Here is a 25,363-nt window from a genome sequence, read left to right on the forward strand (position 1 = left end):
TACTCCCGAATTCCGTAATTTCGTTACTGAATCGTTGATCCACCGTCTCGCCTGATAAAACTGAGATCGGTCGCGAACCGCGATCACGTCGCGTTTTGTCGTCTGTGCGACAAATCCGTTTATCACGATTCCAACGGAAAAATACAGTTTTGCGCGTACAATTTCAATCCGAAGACTGATCCAAGTTCGTCGAGGTTCTTGCTTGCTGGTTGCAGATGGCGCCACCAATCGCAGGTAAGTCCACAGTATTTTACTCGCGAAGTGCGTTGCTACATTATCGGCAAAGGATACAACAATTTTCGATTGTCAGTAACTGCTTGTTTATCAGTACCTGGATCTGAAATTGGAGTCATGGTCAGCAGAAATATAAGATGTTGATATAAAAATATACGAAGGAGATCCGGGTGAGTTTATTTTATTTCTTTCTATCAAGGGATCCGTTCCAATTAGGAGTAAAGTAACCAGGTGGAAAAAAATAATGAAATACTTGAGTTATCGGTAAAAGTCTACTTTGAACGACCTGTAACTCGTGTCAGAATTCAAGAATTCTATTTATAATTTGGCGTGCTATTTCATATAAAAAGGATATTTTTGCAGATCAAATGCGAGCATATCTAAATAAAAAATTTTATATTAAAATACATATCGAATATATATCGAAGTGTGTGGCGAATAAAATTATAAATAAATTCTATTTTGAGTTCTATTTTCGCGTTAAATCGTCTAAAGTGAATTTAAATGAATTAAGGAAAAGACACTACGTTGGACATGCCAATTGACACAATTACATAAATATAACACCTATAATTAAAAAATTAAATTAATTAAACATTTACTCATTATAAAAAATCATAGAATTTTGTAAAAAAAAAGTTAATTAACTCAAGGCTGATTAACCCTATAGGTATCTATACATCGTTTGTTTTTTGTATACGTGGTTACCACATAGAAGCTAGGAGATCTAATCTTTTTATCACGGTGTTCAAGAAAATTACGGTATAATAATTATTTTTTTTTAATTGATCCTAATCCATGCAGATCTCCAAAAGACTCCTAAAAATGTCCAGAGGACGTCTCTATGTCCTCTGAATATCTTAAGGGCATTCGCAGGATGTTTCTCAAATAAAATGTGCTGTATATAGAAAATAAACTTAAAAAAATACAATTATTCATTCAAAAGTAATCTAAAATTGTAGTAAGTTTTAAAAAATATGATTTTTTATTCATTAATATTCTACCAATAATAGAGTTTCGAAAATTTACTGAGGTCTCAAAGATTCCAGAGTGTGTATACCTAAGATTAATTAACTATGTCAAGGACTTTTTACGAAAAGGCATTTCATCAATGTACTACGTCTACGTAACTACAGTTGTAACATCAACTTTCATCATGTTAAGAAAGAAGAAGAGAGAGAAACGCACTTTTATTACAACATTATAAAATTTACATTTACATAGTCCGCGGTAACGTATCCACAAAATCAGAATGTCGTTTCGACATAGCTACGGCGCTACGTCGATCTTCACGAAAAAAGTACATCAATACAAGATACATTCAGTACAAAATAAATACATCTATATAGTCCGGTACAGTTTGCGTCGGTTTACGATTCTGCTACGGCCAGAGGGACAGGTGTTAACGTTCGCGGATTGTTCTACGTGTTCGTTCTACAAACTAGCCTCACGCTACTCTACCAGTTAACACAACACATCGATCTGACTTCTACTTTGCTACTCTCGTGTTAATCGAGTCGGAACAGTTGGTTATCAATTGGTTAGACAATGCCGTTACGTTCGTAAGTCTTGTTATGAGACATTATGGACACTTATCACGACACGACATCAATAAATAGACTTGCTAGCCCGTTTTTACGTTACAATGGATTAATATTGCGAGGCTTGCGAGAATAAACGCAGCCCGGATATACAAAGACATCCTTCCCTCTCTAACTCGGACTCCTCGACGTTTCATGTCGAGTTCGTCTCGATCACAACAGTTATATTCACGTTAAAAAAAGGCAAATAATCTACGTAGGTTAATGACTAGTGTTATTGTGAATTTCTGGTCCTCAGAGTTTCAAATATAGTGTGCTTCTCGATGACTTTAACAGCAATCATTAATAAGACGCTTTTAGATTTGTGCACCGAGAGGCTGTATGACATACTCGATAGTATGCTCCTAAATAATGTAATTTGCTTTAGTAAGTCTACGTGATTACATCGCGATTTGCGAACGTATGTAGAAACAGATTACAATTGCCTCAGCATGGGCAACGAAGGCTGAAGCAGCACATGAATGAAGAAAGAACGATCATAACGATTCGCGTGTCCCGTAGAGAATTCATCCCGACAAATTCGTAAAAGAACGTCAGAATTAATCAGATACATTAAAATAAGGCCGCAAGATCTAATCGTACGATTTATAGCATAAAAACATACCAATAATTCAGTCAGCAGTTACCTTTCGAATAGATAACATTTACATAAAGTCAAAAGTATGGACAGATATGAATCTTAATTGATATCTAAAGTGTGATAAAAATATACTTATCCCTTAACATAACAAAGGAAAAAGATTGCCTAATAACATCCCTTGTTCTTGATCATTCACCGATGTATCTATCAACCTGTTGTATATTAATGCAACTCAAGCTTATTTCGATGGATTTGAATTACTCTGAGTGATGCCGCGCACGTTAGAACCTGGTGCTGCCGAAACACGTATACCCACCGCGATCATATCCTCAAAGGTATAATCATAGCGAGTGCGTGTTCCGACGATAACTGGTTCTAACGAATTCGCACGAAAACGTCAGTATTAATGAAATGCGTCCCGATGATTACAGTACAGGTCCTAATCACACGGCGCGCTCGCTATAATCGCCTCCACTTACTTCGATATATATGATTATTTCCGACGCTCAGTACAAATTTGTTAGAATGAGGCTTCGTCGGGACACGCATCCGACTATGACGGGAATCGTTCCGATGAGTTCGTACGAAACCCACCCGTCAGAATTAATCGCATCCTTCGCGGTGAGGTTGAGACAGTTGGAAAAATTTCGCGAAACGACACAGTTAATTTCGCACAACGATGCGACTGTCTACGCGCAGATACACCAGGAGAATACGTCGGGAATGTTTCGTCTCTTTATTATTTAAGACATCTATCTCTGCTGGCCATCTAACACGATTTATGTACTACAGCTACTGCTACGGTCTAATGCACTAGTCAGATACGCAAACGAGAACAAATGGGCAGGAACGAGTTCGACCTGCTCTTAATTCGATAAGTCAACGACATAAAAAGCGCTTTAAACGTTATCTTGAACGTTCCTACAGCGATATTCTACACTGTAATTAGTAGCATTTGTTCGATTGTGCCCTTATTATCGTTAACGACAACGGAAAGAGAGCAGATTGGTACGCATATCTTTACAATTGCTCCAAGTATATAAAACTCATTGTATTTATCGCAAACTATGCAATTCGATAATAAAAAATATAAATAAATGTTACTAGCGTACTACGGAATCTCGCTGTTGATCGAGAATTCATTTTATGCGGAGAATAAAATCACAGTTCTGCGCGAATAACTATCGATCGCAAACTAATCGCGCTCTCTCAGTCGTAGATAAATTATTTATTGTTCTCAACGGAAACAATCGTCCATTTTCCTAATAAAACAACGGGCTCCTTTAAATACAAATCGATCAAAAAGAATTCTACATCATTGTCGTATTATAATATTAATTGATACATTAAATTATTATTATATAACAATATTAATTACAATACAATCGTAAACTAAGGATCATACGTTGTATCTTTTTTGTAGAAAAATCTATTTCATGGACGGACACTGCATAAGCTATGGTATTTAACGCGTCAAAGACGCAGCGCGAAAATATGCAGCATGAAATACATGAAAAAGAAATCTCCAACTCGCTTCAGAAATAAATTTGCTCTCGACTAGGAAACTTTCTAAGATAACTACAGTAATTGCGCGAGACTATACTTATGAGAAAGCATGCAGTGCCTGTCGATCTTTCCATCCACCCACGTATTCGACATTCATCGTCGATGTTCTCTCATATGCATATCAATAGACACGCACAGCTACGCATCTCACACGCACCGTATGCACGTACACGGAGGGCATACGAACGTATACATTCGGAAATACAATACACCATATTATAGATAGGACATTTATTTAACTTAGATGCAAGTTAACGCTAAGGCAAGTACGCGAAACAGACAAAGCCAAAGTCATTTAACTACGAATTCTCCCTATCTTCCGAACTTGCAAATTCGTTTACGGGATTGCGCCGAATGGAAATCCCTATCAAACGCATAAGTTTCGCGACCACGAGGTAATACGTGAATCTTCGAATGCGCTTCTAATTTCGAACGTCCCGGGAATGAACGAAGGACGATACAAAAGTAGTTGGGAAAGGTAGTCACGAGAAGCTAAATTCCTGGTCCCATTTCTCAAGCATTATCGCCAGCGGCACTTGCTACGCCTGCCCGCGTTTCCGAAAACCCGGTTTCGGCGACGGAACTTTCGATAAAATCTCTTCTGCGTGCCGAATATTTCTCCTCTCGCATATTTGATCAACGCGCGGCCACTCGCCGGATGTTTTATCAAAGTTCCCGTCGTGAAAGACGCTTAAATTTCAATTTCAAATTTTGCACACAACGTCCACGAGGATCGGTAGTTAAACTTAGCACTTTGTAAGGCGATTATCGTCGCTTAGAATATCAAATCTGTTTTCACTATATTTGACAAGACATTGCTTTCTATCATATGTTTAATTTTGCCTACGAGGATACACTGCAAGAGTATTGCCCTGGATAATCGAGATAACTGATCCAAACCGGACAATATGTGCAAAATTTGACGATATAATGTACATTATTACCATACCATACTATCCGAACAATCATACCTAACAGTGTGATCACAGATTGACAGAAGGCGTGTAAAATACGACATTATAGACACAGTCATGAGAGATATATGCTATTGCAATAATTGTCAATTAAATACAGTCATAAGAGTCACGAGTTATATACAGAGAATATACATGTGTAAGCTGTTTGTAAATATAAACCATGAAACGCAAACGGCGGAATCAGAGGATTTTAAGCGAAGAAAAACAAGATGTTTGATTTCGTCGGTATAAAGTTCGTCTTTTAACTCATTAAAATAATTTTCAAGCCCTTATAATTTTTCCAGTTTGCAAAATATACTTATATTCCGTGCATATATAATTTTACTTCTCATAAAAATTATATCTGGATCTGCCAATATAAAATGCCTATCTAGTCACAAAAATAATTGTACTGCACATATTACAGTTTTGATTTTAAAGTCTGTGTAGTGCGTTGATATAAAAAATATTTTTGCCATTGTAACGTCACTATATACTTCGATCAATAAAGTTTTTAACTGGATTGTCGTATATATCAAAATTAAAAAATAATATTGTCTGCATTGAGAATAGATACATAAATCAATTTTTCATATTTGCACGTAGGCGCGTCATTGGATTAAATATAAAAAACTATATTAACGCACTAAAATTTTACGTTCTTATTTAAAAATTCTACCTTAATTCTCTTCTGCCTCTTTTTATTCTTTTTAAAAAAACCATGGTAAAATCGTATAAAAATGTTACTTTTTATTAGCAAATAGTAATAATAAAAATTCCAACGTAAATTTTAAATAATCAATTTCAATATTAAAATTGTTTGATATTGTTAAATTCAGAAATTGATATCCGTATATAAAAATGTATTATTTTAATCACACATTGTCGGAGATAAGAAAATGCTGCTATACTAATATATTCTATCTATTTTTAAAAGTTTATAATAAAAATCCGTTTAAGTTTTTGAAGTGACAGATAAAAATGATTACTGTAATAAAAATGTTGACTAGTACAAAAAGAGTAATTCACCGGATAGGACTATAACAGTCGCAATGGAGAAATATCCTTTCTCGAAGAAATATCGTTGAACCTAAAGTCCACGCGAAGTCCATAAATTTCGAAATAACATTGTTCTATGTCACGCGAGGCACCTTCTTCTATTTTTATACCTTCTCTTTCGATATGCGAATAAAAAGATTTGACGCTTATACTCGTAATGCGATCATCGTTATTGTTTGTCAGTCACAAATATATGGCCCTATTACATGTCTAGGACGAAGCATCGATCATGTAACAGCGCGTTATCAATACATGTTCAGTATAGTCGTGTTAGATTCACTAGCTACATGTACAAGTATCACTTGACTATTTTCTTATATAAGCAAAGTGAGTACCGTCATTTATACGTATCTACAATTATGTTCTCCAATGCAATTACATATCCTAAACTGCATTTTGAGTTCACATAATCAAAAAGGATATACATGTTTATTTTTTTTACATACGTGTTGGCGTGTTGGCTTGCATCAGTTCAAATGTTGAATCCAACGATATGGAAATATAAGTGGAAAGCGATTAATTAATACATTTTAATACGTATTAATATATTTTAACCAGCGTTGGGAACGTTACTTTATTAATACGTTATCGTTACTTTTTGTAAAAAGTAACTCGTTGCCTCATTTTCTTGTTACTAATTTAAAAAATTAGTTACGATTACTTAGAAAGTAACGATTTATTACAATGCCCCTAAGATATACAAAACATTTTCCGATTTAAATTTCTATTATAATAAAATAGATATATATTTCTAGTCAATTAAAAATAATGCGATCTATTGAATAGTTACGAAGATAATAAGGAATTAAAGTAACGATAAAAGTAACGACTGAATTCGTTATCGTTGTAAAAATGTAACGACATTACCGTTACCGTTATAGAAAAAATTAACAAAAACGGTAACGGCGTTATAAATAACGCATTACTTTCCAACTCTGGTTTTAACTATTCACTTTACACAAATATACACGCGATAATACATCATACGCATCTTATTATTAATTATTAAGATACATATGTACAAACAGAATAAATTTCTAGATGTAAAGCATGATAGATATGTGCTCGAATACACGATTAGCAATAACCGAAAAGCCGCGATCGTGGAATGTGCAAAACATTAAAAAACAAATAGCGTCATATAATCTGCAAAGTGAAATTTTAAAATGTACTTAATAAACATTTTCAGTCTCGTGAATTTGATAAAATATTATCGATGATTTTGCACAACTTTAAATATTAAAATATAAAATTACATAAAACATTTTTTTCGAAATAAAAAATAACATCGTAATAATATTGTAATTCATAACTGCTTCGTTTTATAAGAAATAAATATGTGCAAAAATCATTTCCGTTATTATAGATACATTTCATTAAAAAAATTGATTAAAAATGTTTCAACAAAATAACACACGCAATATTATAGATATCATTTAGATTTATAATGATTTTGATCTTTGTTGTAAAAGAAAATTGAAAACATAATATATTTAAACGCAAAATTTATAATGTAATTTGAGATTATTTAGGCACGTCATTAAAAAATGCCAGAACAAATGACTAAAAGAAGCTCTTTTTGGAACATACCATCACGAATTTGATACTCGCGATCGCAGCTGTGCGGCGTGTATGGACGGAGCAAGCGCATTCTCGCGAATAGAGCGAATGCCGGTGTCACTCGCGAGCGAGTGTCCTCCAATGAAACGCTGCTAAATAAATCGCGATCCTTGAAAACAGTGTCCGTCCCGAGAAAACGCGACGCAGCAAAGCGAACGCATCGCCGCGCGGCACGTAACGAATTACCCGACCGGGGTGAAGAATGGCGTCGTTTTCCAGAATAATTGGCACGACAATATTCACCGACCGATTTTACACGAAATACACGGGAGAGCCTCGAGAGGCGATCAAGTCACACCAGTGAGTGTTTTCGCGTTAATTCCGAGTCTCTCGTCGTAAATCGTTCGTGTTCTCTGCGTCAATATGATACTATCGGACATAACTTCTTACACCCTTCGTTAATCCGAGTACACGTGGAGTACAGCTTAGTTATTTCCGTGTCAAAATGACAGGGGCAGTAATTAGTGCACTGTGTGTACTTGTTTTCTCAGAGGACATTCAGTACTTCAGCGATAATTATTCGCAACCAGATATGTTTAGGAGAAACATACGTAATTAATTATCGAAAATCACGTTATGTGCGATATGTAGATTTAAAATTAAATACCATATATCGAAAGATGGCAGCTACGAGGTTTTTGATTTTAAAGCAAACAGCGAGTCGATCTGAGTACAAGACGAGATAAGCAGTTTGTACGAGTATATATATATATATATATTAAATAGTATGACATTAAAATGATATTTATATCAACTAGTTTTTCCTCCAGTGAGAAAATTTTACACTCGGTCAATTTATATCTCTTAATGTTAAAAGTTTATGTATTTTCGTCAATAGAGCAATACATTACGGCACTTGACTTTGATCCTTATTTGATCGCCGTCAAAAGAACCTTTCCCGCAAGAGACCGTTCTCGATTTACATAATAAATGGCTGGAGGAACTCTTTTATTCTTTTTAAGAGCGATCCTGCTAAATCGCCGAACGTCGAGACCGATAGACGAGTAGAGTACTGAAAGTTTTAACTGATATTATTGCCATCTTTATCATCGAATCGCCCTTATCTGATCCACTTGACTTCACCTCGTTACCGGAATGTTATTAACTTTGGGGGATGATGAGCGCCGCCAAGTGCCTCCTTAAACGTTACGGCATTTTCATCTACCGGTCGACTTACCGCGGCGGAACCATAATTCGGGATGTGGTGTTCGCGACGTTACTCGCGTGTGTTCGTCGAGCTTAAATCTCACACATAGCGAACTTGCAGTGCACTAGCGTAAATTACTCCCCTCCAGCGGGCACGTATATAACTTTGCGGCCGGTATCCTCCCTCTCGGAATGCCAGTAAGCTCCGTCGAGAAATTTAATCGAGATTGGGAAAACCTTATTTTCCTTCTCGCCCGCGTTTCACGTCTCGTCTTGCAGCCAGATAAAATGCTGTCGCGAGTGAGACACTCGTCTCTCCCTTGTTACAAGATGGGATCTCGCGGAGAGAAACAGGCTTGCCTCTTTTCTCCCGTCGAGAATGGACGTTCCGCGATAAATGAGACAGTGCACTATCCAAATATGTATAGGTATGTGTGTTTTGTATGTGTGTGCGTGTGTGTGTGCGTATGCGTATGCGTGTGTGTGTGTGTGTGAGTGAGTGAGATAATACCAGGGGCTTGCTGAATTTTTGTAATTAAATATTCGCCTCAAAAAATTTCACTCGGAATAAAAATGCTGCCTCGTTATTAATAAATAACAAAGAGATTACTAAATATTTTCAACATTCTTAGAATCGATTAGAACTTCAATTCTAAATAATCGAAGAACGTGTCTTTCAATCCATATAAATATATGTAACGTCCATAAGCTCTCTGACAAAATCCTAATATACAAATGCATAGTTTATACAGAACATTTCCACTGGACGGCAACCATTCGTATCAGCGTCAAAAGTATTGGGCCATACATTACTAATTTCAACTGACTGTATTTTACAATAAAGATCAATGAGATGCAAACTTCTTCGTAGTCATTGTTAAATAATGACACTTGTTATGTCACGTAGATATCCTTAGTGCCAATTCCTTAGGTCATAATTTTTGGTTTTCTTTTTTACGAATTTTATCGTACAAGTATCGTGATAGTTATTGTACAGGGTGTTACAGATACATACTAGGCAGTATGTATGGGTTGCGCGGCAAACTTTGCATGACCAAGCGTGGTTTAATAGACAATGACAGTGACTTTATACATTATAAAGTTTATACTACAAAGTTTTATTATTTATATCATAAAGTTTATGTTATAAAGTCACTGTCATTGTCTATTAAACCACGCTTGGCCATGCAAAGTTTGCCGCGCAACCCGTCGTACTGCCTAGTATGTATCTGTAACACCCTATACATGAAAAATTGTTAATGAAAAATAAAAGCGTTTTTATATGAATTGTTATTAAGTAATATGTCCAGTCGTAAATATAACTAGAAATACTCGTAAATACACTGGAATCTCGTAATAGCGCGCGGTTTGGGACTCTGAACGTAATAACGAGAGTTTCTCTACTTTACTTTTAAACCATGAAATTCAGGACCGCTATTGGAGCTGTGGTTCTATCGTTACCTCCCACTCACACTTCTTATATGCGTCTAGCACGTATATGGAAAGGATTTTGTACACTATTTTGAGATTCGTTATACGAGGTTCCAATGTATACTATATTTTTTTATATTATACGCTTTCAATTATCGCGAAATTAATTTTACTTGAAAACTCTTGTTTCTGGCGTCCTTATAAAAATCAAACAAACTGCACAATGCAAAAAATTCAGTCAATATCGAAGAACAAACCGTGAGAATCAAATGAATTAATTGTAAGGCCATACCAGAAGCAGTCCTCGTGCGACATTGTTTATACAATGTCGATGCAATGACTGCTCAATCTCGCAAAAACAGATTGCTCATTGCAGAATTAACGTCTGGACAGACATCTTTATCGACCTCTGCTTTCTACACTCTGTACGTGCGTCGCATCGCATCGCATCGCATCTAAAGCTCGTAAACGTCACGTCCGTTCGGTCTGGCCACAGTCGGACGACAGGATGATGGACTCGCGTACGAGTGAATAATGTGTACTCTGAGGCGCACGTCGCTAGAATTTCTACCCTCACCGCCACGTGGCCTCCTTGAGAAGCTTACCGTGGTCTTACAGCAGCAGTAGTGAAAAAGTTTGACGTAAGCGCTGCGAAAGTGACGGTCCGCCACGCAGTAAAGCAGATTGTTGAAGCAGGACTTGGACAGGGCAAACCAGGCCAGGTTGTAGAGCACACGTGTGCTCACCGGAACGAAGGAATTCACGCAGACCGCCAGGCCAAATGGCAACCAGAACACGACGAACATCACGCAGCTGAACATATTCGTCTTTGTGAGCTCATAGTCCCAGGAGAAGGCGGCTGGTGGCTTATACGAGCCTCTCGTGGCTCGTCGCACACATATCACCAGCTTCACGTAGAGGAAGATGGTCGTCAAAGCTGGCAATCCAACCAATATACTTGCCCCCACCGCTTGTTCCATCGCAATACCGCTGAGCCTGCGACGACAAAAGTCAGGACCTATGTCCAAAAACGATTGCAAAGCCACCACAGTCATGGCGATTAGCCAGACGACGATAATTATAGCTGTTACACGACCTGCTGTCAGACTGGCGTATCTAAAAAATATGAAATACGTTGCTATAAGTATTAATGAATTAAACGAGAAAAGACTGTATACGTTATCTCCAGTTTACTCTCTAAATTCTTTGGAGTGGAATCTCACTCTAAAGATTGAAAATTGAGCCAGTCTTGAAAAACGATGGCTCTTGTGGAATTTTCAAGCTTAAAAAGAGTAAGATTTCACTCTTCAAACAATTGACAATTTACTTTAATTGTAAGTTTTAGAAAACACAGCGAAAAATGTCGTAACAAATAGTGTCACTGCAATTCTTCATAGCTTTGAGTAATTATATATAATTCAGACAATATGATAAGTGTTTTAATATAAATATAGCGTGCTAAGATATCATTAATTCGGCTTGCTGTTGTAACTTAGAATACATTTACGAATAACTCTAGAGATAACGGGAGATAATACGTTGTCTCGTTGGATGGATATTTCCCCCTTAATTGCATCACGAGCTTGTTTAAGTCCCGGCTTTCTTATACAGCGTATTCAATTAAAGAAAATATTTCCCTCGGTGATACACTGCGACTGCAATTACGGAGTTGGTCGTACTAGTCTGTGGATTAACGAGGGGCTTGAAAAACGAGTCGGTAGTTACGGAGTTAGCGGTGCTGGCGGACGATTTCTCGTTTACAATGCGAGGAAACTTCCTCGAGTCCACGTGTTCGCCGTGATTCTTCTGACGCGACCGGTTAAAATACTTCCCGTAACGCCGTATTGTCGCGAAACTTTCCGCGTATGAAAAGCGGTAGTCGTCGTCGTTGTCGCCGTCGTCGTTGTCGTTGTCGTCGTCGTCGTCGTCGTCGTCGCCGTCGTCGTCTCTTCCCCGAGATCGTCTGCTATCGGTTACGAATTCCGGCAATTCAAGCTAAAGAGAACGTCGCCCGGAATGCGAAATTACGAACTCGATCGTGACGCTGATAGAGAACCGTGGAAGCACTTCAACGTCAAACTCGAAGTTCCAAGCAGTGGTCGCCATACGCATTATACGCGATGGCTTAAACTGATAATAGTAATTTGATTTCTACCTCATTCACTGTGTTTACATTACCCATATTCACCCAACGATGTTAACTATCGGGAGGTATTTTCATGCAAAGGCTACAAGCAATACGATATATCCAGGCATGTATTATGACATTATCTTTCCGGTCTCTAATGATGTTATCTGCCTGTAACAGGATACATTAGCCTGAAATAGTCATGCGTTCATAAAAAAGCATACTTAGGAAAAGGAAGTATTAATTTTGTAAATAAAGTAAAGATACGCGAATAGAAGCATATAATTTTAAAGAGTGCTTATTGATCTCTCTATGTGCTTAATCTTTTTATGAGTAAACAGGCGTGGTCATAATTTTCTTCCCTTTATTGTCCCCATCGGAACTCCGACCTTCGATCCGAACGATGACCCGGCTTACCTATATTACTGTATTTAGGGTGTTGCCTTAGAAACACTAGTGAAGATATCAAATTTAGATATACAGAATAAGAGCATGTTTTCTTAAAAATTATTATATCGAGTGTTCGGTGATTACTACTAAAAAAAAACGCCGCGATATTGTCGCAAGAAAAATTGTTAGAAATAGAGGGAAGCACATATGTTTTTCTAGGCATAGTTACATAAATTTTTCAATAATCGTTAATGGAAATAGAGAGTTGTTGCGAAAAAAGCTTTCCCCAAGGCAGAAACAAGAATGTATGCGTGGGGAATTGCAGGAACGTGGTATCGATTGCTGGAATCACCGGTGCACTCGCTTTATCTTTCGGTTGGCAAACACTTAACACAAGCGGGCGTAATTTTCGGCCGCTATTGTCGCGAACGGCGGTAAGGCCACCGGGGACCAAAGAGCTTTACAAGCACAGGTTTTGGTATATATGTTGCTACGACCGCGCCAAATGAAGACCCGCCTGCAAGAACCAGATAGCCTCGCCTTTGATCGAAGTGAATTATTTACATGGAAATGGAGACAATCTCCTGCTGCACAGGATAATGCAAGTGTTTATTAAGGCAAATTGTTAGTCGGTAGTCGCGGCAGTTTGATGAAGTTCGGAAGCTTGTTTACGTGCTAACCATAAATGGATTTTACTCCATCTTCACATATTGGCTCTGATACCGTGTAGGATAAAATTGATTGTTTCAGCCTCTTCTCGTCCCTCAAACAGACTTGAATGCGACTCTTAAATTTTATCGACGACATATTAAAAGAGTCAAATCGACGATCTATAAACGATAGAAAATTCAATTTTTTATGGATTCTTGACTGCCAATAAAAATTTTCACCAATATATCGTTGTAAAACGAAACAAAACTAATACCACTTCCGTTTTAGATTATATATCAAACAGTTCGGTTTGATTAACCGACAAGCGTCACACTGTGAAGTTCTTTATCTAGTTATCGAAAACCGCAGCCAGCCGATAAAATTCGCGTTAAAAAACCCGTCCCCCCAGTTTTTACCGAACCAAAGAGAAACCCTTTTTGCCCGGCCTTTGGGCGAGCGAGAGTTTGTTAGTTTTTGCGGCGGTCCGACAAATCGAGACACCCCGGGGTTCGATCCATTTTTCATGCCACCCTACGGGACAAATAACAAACTTTGTTAACGATTACACCGCGTACATCAGTCCGGCCGTTCATCCCACCGAGCGAGTGACGGAAAGCGGCCATGGGCAAGAACGGACGTGCCCGTGTGTCGCGTCGTTCCGGAAACGGACCGCTCAATTAGTATCCGACAAACACCACCTCGTAAACAAAGCGTATGGGTTAAAGGCGACGCTTTGAAGGGTCCTCTTCCCCGACGCGACGGGGGGAAAAGGGGAAAAAGAAGTCGCGCGTGGTGGCGAGCGGTGGCAAAAAAGCGCCGACAATCGCAGGAATGTAGCGGCTATTGATCGCGCCAACGGTCACGTGTGCTATATCTTTTCGATCGCCGAAGCCGGCACTTAATTCGACGGCGGATGGGCCTCTCTCTCTCTCTCTCTCTCGCTCCTCCCTGTTTCCATCGCTGACAACGCGTTTCGTCGTCTCTTTCACCCATCATCCGTCGACGCACAGGCGCGAGCGGGTCTGCCCGACGTCTCCCGATGAAGAATAAAAAAAGAGAAGTATTCCGGATGAGACGACGCGATAACGGTAATAGCGGACTCTCGTCTCCCCGAGCGGTGGTAGTTACAGGGTTGTAATATTGATCGGGAACCGGGTCACCGTTCATGTCCAGAGTTGGATTCGCGCCATTTCGACGGTCAGACGAAAGGTCAGCACCATTTTCTACTATTTTCGCAATAACCTGATCAATCTTCCGCGCTTCCCGACCTACCGATGCATCCTTTTTGCAGTGCTGCATTTGTCGAGGGTAATCGGTATCGCACAGAGTAGGTGTGCATTTGCGCATTGATCGAGTATTCCGCGGAAAGAGAAAGCATTTTTGCATCTTTTAAATGGTACAAATTGTCGTAATGTACGGGAGTTTCTGAATAATAATAATATGGATTAATGTAATGTTTAGCTGATTGGAGGACGAATTGCATTATTACGTGTTCAGCCTGCACCATGAAAGCTAACTAGGAAACATTTTAATCCGGAACTGTGTCTATGCGCAAATGGAAATGTCGCAGCAAATGAATTTGCATAGAAAGTTGGAGTTTTGCATATAAATAGTGCCGAGCCAGACACAATGTGTGTCATTACTTTAGAATTGCGTTTTCGCACCACAGCACTGTAATCGTATTGTCCGGAAAAGCCATAAATATATAAAATATTGGGTAACCATCGCATTATGAAAGCGATATTCTGCATTTCGCCCACAATGCCATAAAATCATGATGTCATTAAACTGAGGCGTCATATTTAACGCGCTGACTGTTTTAGCACAAAAATATTCTAATAATATTGCGGAATACAAATTTAATATGCAGTATAAATAATACAATATAAATTTCTGCATCCTTTAGGTGATAACTGCGATGAATCATATCTGATCATCAACGTAATCTTTTGCGTGTGTCATTATACACTAAATATAACTTTATAATTAAAATATATAATATACTATACTTAATAATTTACATAATGTAACTAATAATTTAATCTTTTTCATTTTTATACACGCACACACACACACACAATTGAGAAGTTACTCAAAAAAACAACTTGAGTTGAAAAACGAAGTACAGTAATAATCATTACCTAAAATTTCAGTTTTAGATCAACTTAAATTATTTTTTGCGTAAAACATATACAGGGTGTTAGTTAAGTATGTTCCCAAACTCAACAGAGCGATTCTTTGGTTCAAGTAAAAAAGTCTATATAAACATGTGTCCTAAACGACTTAGTTTCCGAAATACAGGATAGGTCGAGCAGGAACTCAACCTTGGCCTCCTAGATCACCAGATTTAAATCCTTTGGATTATTTCCTTTGGGGGCATCTGAAATCATTGGTTTATACCACCCCAATTGAGAATGAGAATGATTTGAGAAATCGAATAGTTGCTTCATGCGAGGCAATACGTAACACACCTGGTATCTTTGAGCGTGTACGTCAATCTTTGAAAAAAAGGCTCGATGGATGTATCATGGCGCAAGGTGGACATTTTCAACAATTCATCTAATTGTTTTATTTCGTCAGAAGATCTGAAGCCTGCTTTTATTTTTCTGTTTTTGACTAGTTTTTGACTTCAAGTTGTATTTCTTTCAAATAAACAGATTATTACTACACGTTTAAATTTTTTCATTTCGGAAACTAAGCCGTTTAGGACACATGTTTATATGGACTTTTTTACTTGAAATAAACCAAAGAATCGCTTTGTTGAGTTTGGGAATATACTTAACTAATATCCTGTATATTGAAAGAATCCAGAACATTTAAATACACACAAATGTTTTTTTGTTTTCATTATCCTAATCTTTACTAAAAGTGCCAATGTTACATAAATATATTATATATTTTATATTGAGAAATTTGTGAAAAGAGTATTTGAAATTAAATATACTTTGAATGTAAATCAACAGTGCATGAACAAATAGAAATACCAAACAATAGAACAATTCCCTAACTACAGTTGTTCTTCCAGAGAACTTCTCAATTTCGTGTGATGTACATATCACGCTCGAATATCACGAAGCTACAAAAGGATCCCTGAGATAAAATAGACGAGAGAATGAAACGCGACCGTGATGTCACGTGGCAGTCGACGCGTTAAATTGCGGAAACACCCCTTTTACGCGGGTTTCTCTCCATTTCCACCGTACCTTTCGGCGGGCAGACACAGACGTGCGTAATTTTCGGCGGCGATTGTGGCCAACGTTAGTACGGTCACCAGGAAGCAAAGAGCCTCGAGGGTCCACTCGAATCGGCAAGCACCCAGGGATTCCGCATAACCCGCCAGGATTACGATCACCGAGACCGGTATTACCAGACCAGTCACCAGCAAATCCGCCAGCGCCACGTTCACGAGGAATGCGTTTCCTGGAAAAAGAACCTGCGTGAAACTCATTAAAGTAATTAGCTTCTAACAGTTCTTGCGATCTGGAAACGCTCGAGAGAGCCGGCGTTCCGCACTTTTTGCGTTCGGATTACATTGTGGCAGATGTTCCTCGAGTAATGTTCCTATATCGCGCGAAAATCTCAAAATTGCTCGAAACGATATCTAAATTAATACACGAATCGTCTATTTTCCATGCGGAATAAACTTAATTCTGGAAAACTTACCGAAATCAATACGTAGCGAGCTTACATCCTGTTTCCTCGTACGAAATCCATAATCTTTCGAAACTTTTCACATCGGTTCAATTAGATAACTTTTATTGCTATTTCTTGTTGGATAAGTTGATTTTTATCACGTTATAACAGAAAGATAATAACTTGAACTTATTTTACAAAAATAATGGCGCAGTATAATCAAAAAATAAAATAATGATTTAATAAGTGATAAAACAATATTTTTTAACATTGACAAAAGAAGTGTGTTTGCAGACATTTGCAAGTTATAAATTTAAAGGAATTCTGTACATATGTACAATGTCAGCTGTAATTTCAATTTTAACGATCGTCGACAGGTGAGTGGAAGGACCGGGTAGTCGATTATGCTGATATATGTAAATTAGAGGTTTTATTCTTGTTTCTTTCGCTATTCCTATATCCTACGATACACGGACGAATCGTTTTGTCGCAATTCAGTACAGTTAGGTACAATTTACCGTCCGAAATGTAATCCAGTGGGTTAGACCTCGTCTTTTCCGATCGATCGCTCGCGCTTCGTCACGCGAAGTGGGATTTCGGACAGTGATATAAATTCACGGGATAACCATGTTGGACACGTACCGATCTATCGCGCACGACGCGCCAGGACTTGGCCTGTACTGCCAAGAACGTCTCAGACATCCCGCACTTTTCCTCTTCCGTTGGCAGAAGTGCCAGCCTTCGACCGGGTATTCTTGTGCCAAGCTATTATATTACGCGGACTATCATCTTGAAATTTTTTGCAGCTCTCGGGCTGTACTAACGCGGCGCGGAGAGGCGCTTGATTTTCGCCGCTGAAGAGAAAACTCGGGGAGACCGGCCGCGGCCGGCCAATCTCCAACCTTTAATCAACGCACGCCCACAGGGGCATAATATCAGAGGTCGTAGCTTCTGCTCGGGCAAATCGTAAAAGCCATAGTAATTGCAAAACGATGTCGGCCGAAACGAACAATCACGCCGGCTGTAAAACTTTACTCAGACGGCGGCAACGACGGCGATGACGACGACCACGTCGACGACGACGTCGACGACGACGACGGCGACAAAAATGAGGATAAGGCCACGGTGCCGCCGCAGCTGTTATTACGAGTCAACGATTATAGCGTTTCATAAGTTCATACGTAGAGAGCCTGGCTAAGCGAAATACCAAATTGTAGAAAGTCGCAGAAAGAAAGGGGCGTAATATCCGCATTACCTCGCATTGCCCCTCTCATTGCGACACGATGTATTCTCTCGATTCTCGAGGATTTCCCCGAGATCAATACCCGACGAAGACACGGAGAAAAGGAAATAATATCCGTACGTCGTCACGTCCTTAGGGGAGTATAACACTATAATAAGATTGCGCGCTTCTGTACGAGAGAGAACGAACGTATGCCATTACGCTCGCTCGCACTACGCTCTATGAGTAATAAAATGCGAAATAAGATTTTTTTTTTGTCAAGTGTACGCGCTAGAGCATCGAGCTTTCTCGTCAGGTTTAACGATCCGTCCACGAAGGAGAGAAGACCGACGTTGGTTGTAATACTGCGGGCGCCGAGAATGAACCAGGTTTTCATTAATCGATCGCCACGTCGCATACATATGCATGCGCACGTGCGAGAAATAATTATTATAATTATACACTTCCCTGTAGCCCGCATTTTACCGTGCTCGTTGTTATTGTCTGACTTCACTCACCCTTATAAGATAAATTTTCATTCACTATGGTTTCCTTATGTAAATAGATACCGCGCACAATGGGATAATGCCCCGCGCCGACGTGAAACGACGCAGTGGGTTATCAAGTATTCAAATTACATTTTACAAAAAAAAAACCATGTACATTGTTATAAGTACCGAGCATTACGACTTTAACCGTGCAACTTAATTGAGCGGCGAAAGCACTTTTAAGAAGTCATCAACACCTATAAATTACGGACAAAACGGCGCGTCGTAAGTTGCAGCATGCACGTATAATTTCAACTTTTTCTCGACGTCTTATCGCTATCTCGCACTAAAGTACTTGGCACATTTTTAAAGCGGTATGATATAATTGTAGCATATTATACGCTTTTGCTTATGCACATATTTGCAGTATATAAAACTATATTCATTTATTAAACATTTCCATTACTTTTACTATGCAATGTTAACTGAACGTACATGTGCAATATATATCTAAAAGAATTAATAATTTTCGAGCCGTAGCATTAAAAATATCCGAAAATGTGCTCCAGCAGATAAAGTAAATTACATCGCGACGTTATATCTACCCATAGACGACACTCTCGCTGCAAAGCTGAGGCGACATTTTTACCGAGGGCGACCTCGGACCTGTCGCTTTTCGGAAAGCGCGAAACGTAGTGGCACCAACACGCCAACGACTCTGCACGGCCGCAAACGTGTTCGCGCCTTTGGCGAGGATATTACACCGCGATAAAAATGATTACGCGACAAATTGCACCGTCCGCGCTTCGACGAGGGAAGGCGCTGCTGCTGCTGCCTTTCGCCACCCGCCTCCCGTCCCGGTTAATAGGATGAAATATCGCGGGCTCTCGCATCTCGGGTAGGTAGGCGAAAAACCCGAAAGGGAGAGAGAGAGAGAGAGAGAGAGAGATCTACTCTCTTCAGGTATCGACAAATTAAGCCCTGCAGTAGTCGCATTCGCGCCGCCCGCATTCGCCGATCGCATTTTCCGGAGGTACGTTTCGGCGTGACGAGATCCGATCGATTCAGCGGTTGATGCGTGGAATAAATTATCCCGCATCAGCGCTCGTGGCGTCACTTCGAAATTGATTCTCTCTATCTCCCTTCTCTATATCTCCATCTCTCATCCGGGTCCCCTGTCTAGCCGCAGTGCCGCAGCATCGTCATGGGAACGTGCACCCTTCCCCTCCCAACAGGGGTATTCTTCTACGTACCGAATGAATCCGCGCTGATCAGAATTTGTTTTAATCGATTTACCGAGTCAGCCCGTCGTTCGCGCTTTCGTTCGTTCTCTCTCCCTCTCTCTCATCCTCTCACCCTCTCTATCTCTCTCTATCTCTATCTCTATCTCTTCTCACCGGGCCTCGTTTCATGAGCGCCGAACCGAACTATTCGCCAACCGCACCGCGGAGTACTCCAAGTATTCGCATTACCGGCGGGGATTCACCGCGTTCGGCCGCCGCCTAGCTCCGTGATCGGGGTTTCCAAGGGGAGCATCCAGACGAGACGAGATGGGACAAGAGCGTGGAGAATCGAGAGAGGGAAAGGAGGAGGAGGAGGAGAGAAAGATATGGAACGGCGCTCTCTCGTTGCGGCATTAGATACAGGGCGAGCAGAGTTATACGGCAACCAGGCCCGCTCGTGCGGCTACGCGCCGCGAAATTGACTCGCTCATCCGTGTACACCCTTATAGCGACCCCACGACTGCGCAATCCATTACGGCGCCATCGGGTTACCGGGCATCGCGGATCCGCTGCGGTGTCGGCTTTTTGTTTCTCCCGAGTTCTCGCCGCGCGCCGGCAGAGTTCACGCAAACGAAGCCCAAGTCCGTCCGACACTTCACGTCCGCAGTAGAAATGGGGTTTACGTCAGGCACGAACGGACATCCACGAGCATTTCCCCGATCCTCTCTCTCTCTCTCTCTCTCTCTCTCTCTCTCTCTCTCTCTTCCTCTCCTTCCTTCTCGTACATACGTCGCACCGGAGACGTACTCCTGCAGTCCTGCCGACGCGAGGAAAAAGGAGCAATCGCGTGTTAGGACCAGATTTCCGGCTACAGACAGGCCAGTTGCCGTCGCGTCACGTTCGGACGTATTTATTGGAAAGGGAGCGATCGTGAAGTTCGAAATTGCGCGCGCGATCGGCACATTAAAACTTCAATCTCGTTACAAGCTTTATTCGATATCTCATCTGCAAGGTTCCACCTGTATCAAGCTTTTGTATTATGTGTTATTTAATCATTCGCATAAATTTACATTAACTCGAGAAAAATTCCTCGTAATAGATATTTTTTTTAATCAAGTCCTTTTATAAGTCTTTTTAGGTTAAGAGAGATATATGCTCTTCCATAAAATACCGGTATAAAGAAACTACATAGATACTTGGCATACAATTATTAAATGAAAAAGTATTACATTATTATAAATTAAAATTTCAAAACCAAATAATGAAGGATGATGTTATATCATACAAAAGAATTACATTAAAATGTTATACTTCCATTAATATTCGCTTTTAATAAAAGCAAACGAGACAAGAAATAGATATTCTCATAAGAAAAAAAGGATATTAAATTATAACTTATGTCGTTATACGATTTTTTTTTTAATATAAAGGAATATAAAAAATATGGCTAGGCAGAATGTAAAAAAATAATAGCGAATGATATCAAAGACAACAATCGCTTACACAGGCTCGCGTTTAACGTTCAAACACGATCCATTAAAGCAACACAAGCACCTCCATCATCGCTGCGTATTAAGGATTCATATATCCTCATTTGTGTGGCCATGGATTTTATGTCCTACTTGAAACGCATATATTCGACGTAGAAACGATCATGGAATATCATCTTCTAGAAAACATTTGCATTTATCATGTCAAATTTGAATACGTTCGAAATCACTGTAAAATCGTGGATAATCCGGAGGTTAATCCTCGTTATCGCGATAATAATGATTCAAGTTTCTTACTGTCATCGCAACTCGAAAGACGACCGCATCGCGGCGAGCTGAGAACTTTATAGCTGGGAAAACGAGAAAAACGGAACGAGATTTTCTCAGTGAATAGCTCCGAACGAACGAAAGCGGGTATTATTTGCGTTACTATCGAGATTCATGCAGAATAAAATAGCGGTAAAAAAAATAGTTCAGGCCGTTTCAATAAGAATTACGAGGATGGCCAGCGTATAACGGCACACAGTTATAAAACCGAGAAACTCGGCAAATTAAAGTGCTGAGGAGAAGAAAAAAAAGGACGAGAAAAAAGAGAGAAAAGGAAAAAAGTCATTTAAAGAGAGAGAAAGTACAGTAAGGTGAAATTGATTTGCTGCTCTGAGACTAAATCTCCTCAGGAAGCTGTATGTAATATACATAGATATATACGTGTGATAAAAATCATTTTAAATATAAAGCAAAAATTATACAAATTTTTACAAATATATAAATAAAAAAAAATAACACAATATATTATAAAAATAAAAACCACAATAAACGCAAAAATCTTAGAAAAAAGAAAATATTCGAAACATTATAATTTTCATATTTGAAATTTAATATTAGATATTTAATGTTGATATTAAAAACTTACGAATTGTTACACTTTTTACAATTTTATCTAAAATCTAATTCCTTTAAATTTATCAACAAATTTATCACCAAAATTTTTTTAGGTCAAAAGTTCAGGAATAATTCATATAGACATTTCATTTTCAAGCATTCGTATTTCTCCACACACAAATTAAACTGTGGATTTAAATTGAATATAAAGATAAGAAGACGAAGGAGGAAGAGCGATATACTTTAGCCATACTTAGCCGACAATGTAATTACGTTTCCATCCCCATTGCTTTGTATACCATTCTACAATGTCACCGTTATTACGCTCCATGTGGAGTGCTCGCGTGCAAATAATAATTATCTCAGATCGGTCTGAGCACGAGCCAGTGCGGAGACAACGATGCACGATAGTGTCCAGGGATTATTTATTATCACGCCAGTGTATCTATATAGATGAGAGAATTACGGTTTGCAAATAATACGAAAAATCGATCTCGTCATTGCCGCAGGTATAATGGCACGTTGAAGATCCCATCTTTCCTACAGATTGTGCCGACGACGTTCTTTACTGTTATGTCCTTCCTCAGCCGGATACAGACGGAGGACGCTTTTGTCCGTGGAGACGCAAAAAAAAAAAAGAAAAAGATAAGAGATCTTACCGTACCGATATATACGAAAGAACGTTGTCGCGAGGCACGTCGGAAATGTACGACCCCCCGGATGGCTTTTAGTCGGATATACTTCTATAGAGTAAAAACTTTTGTCGTTGCATTTGTCGATGAGAGCATTCTCTTTCAGGTATACCACCGTCTTTCCACCCTCCCTCTCTCGCGACTCTTTCAATTCTTCCTAATGTCGCCTTTACTATTTTAATTCTCCACCTCAAATTTATATATACAGCGAGAACGATTTTCTTCGCCTTTGCAAGCGAATTCTACGTTCGCTATCATTTTTATTTGCAATCGTAAAAGCAGATTTGCGGGCGTACCTCGCTTGTTCAGCTGATCCTCCACTACGACAGCGGATATCATGAAGACATTACCCACGCTCCCGCCTACGGCGAGGGAGGCCAACAGCAAAAGTCGGGCCACTCTGGACCAGGCCGATGATAAAGTCACTGGCGAAACGTCAAGATCATTGTCGCTATTCATATTGATATTCATCGCCTTGGTGTATTTTTCAAGTTCAAAACCGATGCTTGTCGCACCGTTGTAGATGACCGTCGTGACGTTCATTCTGAAACTGAAAAAAAAATATATCGTTACTTATAAAATAGTTTTACGTTTCAATACAGTGGTAATAAATGAATCTGTTAATTACGACGCTACTTCATATCCTCAGATAAAAACAAATTAAAATCAAATTTCAATAACAACTGTAATTACAGGGTATGAGTTCACATTTCAATATGAATTACAACTACAGTTTGTGGCTAAACTTATAAATTTAACTAGGTATTTTCTTCGGAAAGTATCTCACGGATGATTAACGGCAAAGGCAACAAAGTTTAACTTCGATGAGCAACACATCCCTTCCGTCTTTCATCAATTTAAAGGATGGCTCATGGTGGTCTGCAAGTCTGGAACACGAAGGAAACGAGGCTGAAGCTATTCGATATCACGCTATTACAGGAAGAGAGACCCTTTGAAGATTAGGGCCGACAAGACCATACCGACCATCCTAATTGTGAATTATCGATCGGACTACGGTGTGGGGATAGTCACCTGTTTCGACCATGGCCCATGTTAGGTTTCCACAATATCCTCGTTGTCACTAACAACATCTGCGCAATATCATGGTAATTAGCAAATATAAGTGTCATAGCAGTCAGATAACAGCTGACGCCATACAAAATGTTGAAAAACACTGGAATTTAAGGATGCATAATATTCTCGTAAACTGTCCTCTATCTTCGAAAAGTTTCTCGGACATGCCGGCTTGCATGAATAAAGTGGAGGAAGTGTCTCTGCCTTTATTTTCGAAAGAATATATTTCGAAAAATATTAGATTTTATCTATTTAGTCGAGATTAAAATATTCTACGTGAATAAAAAGTCGTAAGAAATGTGATGTACAACCATGTAACTGATGAAAATATTTATTTATATGAAAATATATTCGATCGAACGCTCAATTAAACTTTATTTATCATGCTTTAGATATTATGGTTTGCATTCTTGTTAAATTTTATACGAATAGCAAGACTATAAAATTGAGTATCATCAATTATATTGTTAAGATGTATTGTGATAGCGTTCAAAAGACATTTTCAATTTTTAATGTTTAAAATCTGAAACTTTCATCTTTCTTTTAAACTCTCCTTTTCAACAATATTTTCTCATTTTTATTATTATACTTAAACATTTTAATTCATATACTCTCTTAACATTAACATTTTAATTGTACCATCAATCTATCTACGAAGATAGATTATCTGCTTTGCCATTCTACACGTGAATGGAAATGTCTCGGCTGTGCCTATAGCGTTTCCAAAGTGGATCTTAAATTTTCATTAGCAAATGAAGCCTCGGGCGGCATTTAAATGTTTAACAGGGCCTATTCCGTTGAGCGACGGACGCGAAGAAATTGATCGCGAAAATTGCGTTTAATAATAAAGCTGCATCATCACTCTTTCTACCGACGAGCTATCGTTTCTTACTTACAGAAATATTTTCACTTGTTGCATTAGGGCTTGAAATGGCGAGCCCCTCAAGCCAATAATCTCATCAATCCCGTTACGTGACCTTTCACGCACATCGACATCGAATCAATTTCCCCGCGGACGTCGCCGGTATCTTTTCCTAATTGAAAAACGACTTCTATGTGTGAGTGAAACGCCATTCGCGCTGCAGAAAAAGCGGTAACTGCAAATTCTCGCTTCCGTCTTCGCGCGAAAGAGGATCAGCCGGAATGATCGATGTTCGCTGTGTACGAGATGTCTCAAAACTTGACTTCACTTCTCATCTGAGAATTTCTTTCACGAATTTCAAGATCAATTTCTGCATGATTAATACTGAATTGAACACAAATTACTTTTTCATTAATTGTTCATTTTTATTTTTGA

General features: G+C 39.0%; 1 protein-coding gene across 1 annotated transcript; it reads right to left on the reverse strand.

The window, feature by feature from the left end:
- Positions 1 to 10,466: 10,466 nt before the first annotated feature.
- Positions 10,467 to 24,122, reverse strand: LOC108759765 (melatonin receptor type 1B-A). Its single transcript, XM_018505379.1, has 4 exons — positions 24,025 to 24,122; positions 23,289 to 23,542; positions 16,566 to 16,782; positions 10,467 to 11,309 (listed from the first exon to the last, which is right to left on the reverse strand). Exons 1-4 carry the CDS (start codon positions 24,120 to 24,122, stop codon positions 10,649 to 10,651), a joined length of 1,230 nt encoding a protein of 409 aa, XP_018360881.1. The 3' UTR covers positions 10,467 to 10,648.
- Between the last annotated feature and the right edge of the window lie 1,241 nt (positions 24,123 to 25,363).

The sequence above is a fragment of the Trachymyrmex cornetzi genome, unplaced genomic scaffold, assembly GCF_001594075.2.
Source record: "Trachymyrmex cornetzi isolate Tcor2-1 unplaced genomic scaffold, Tcor1.1 scaffold205, whole genome shotgun sequence".
Taxonomy (NCBI): domain Eukaryota; kingdom Metazoa; phylum Arthropoda; class Insecta; order Hymenoptera; family Formicidae; genus Trachymyrmex; species Trachymyrmex cornetzi.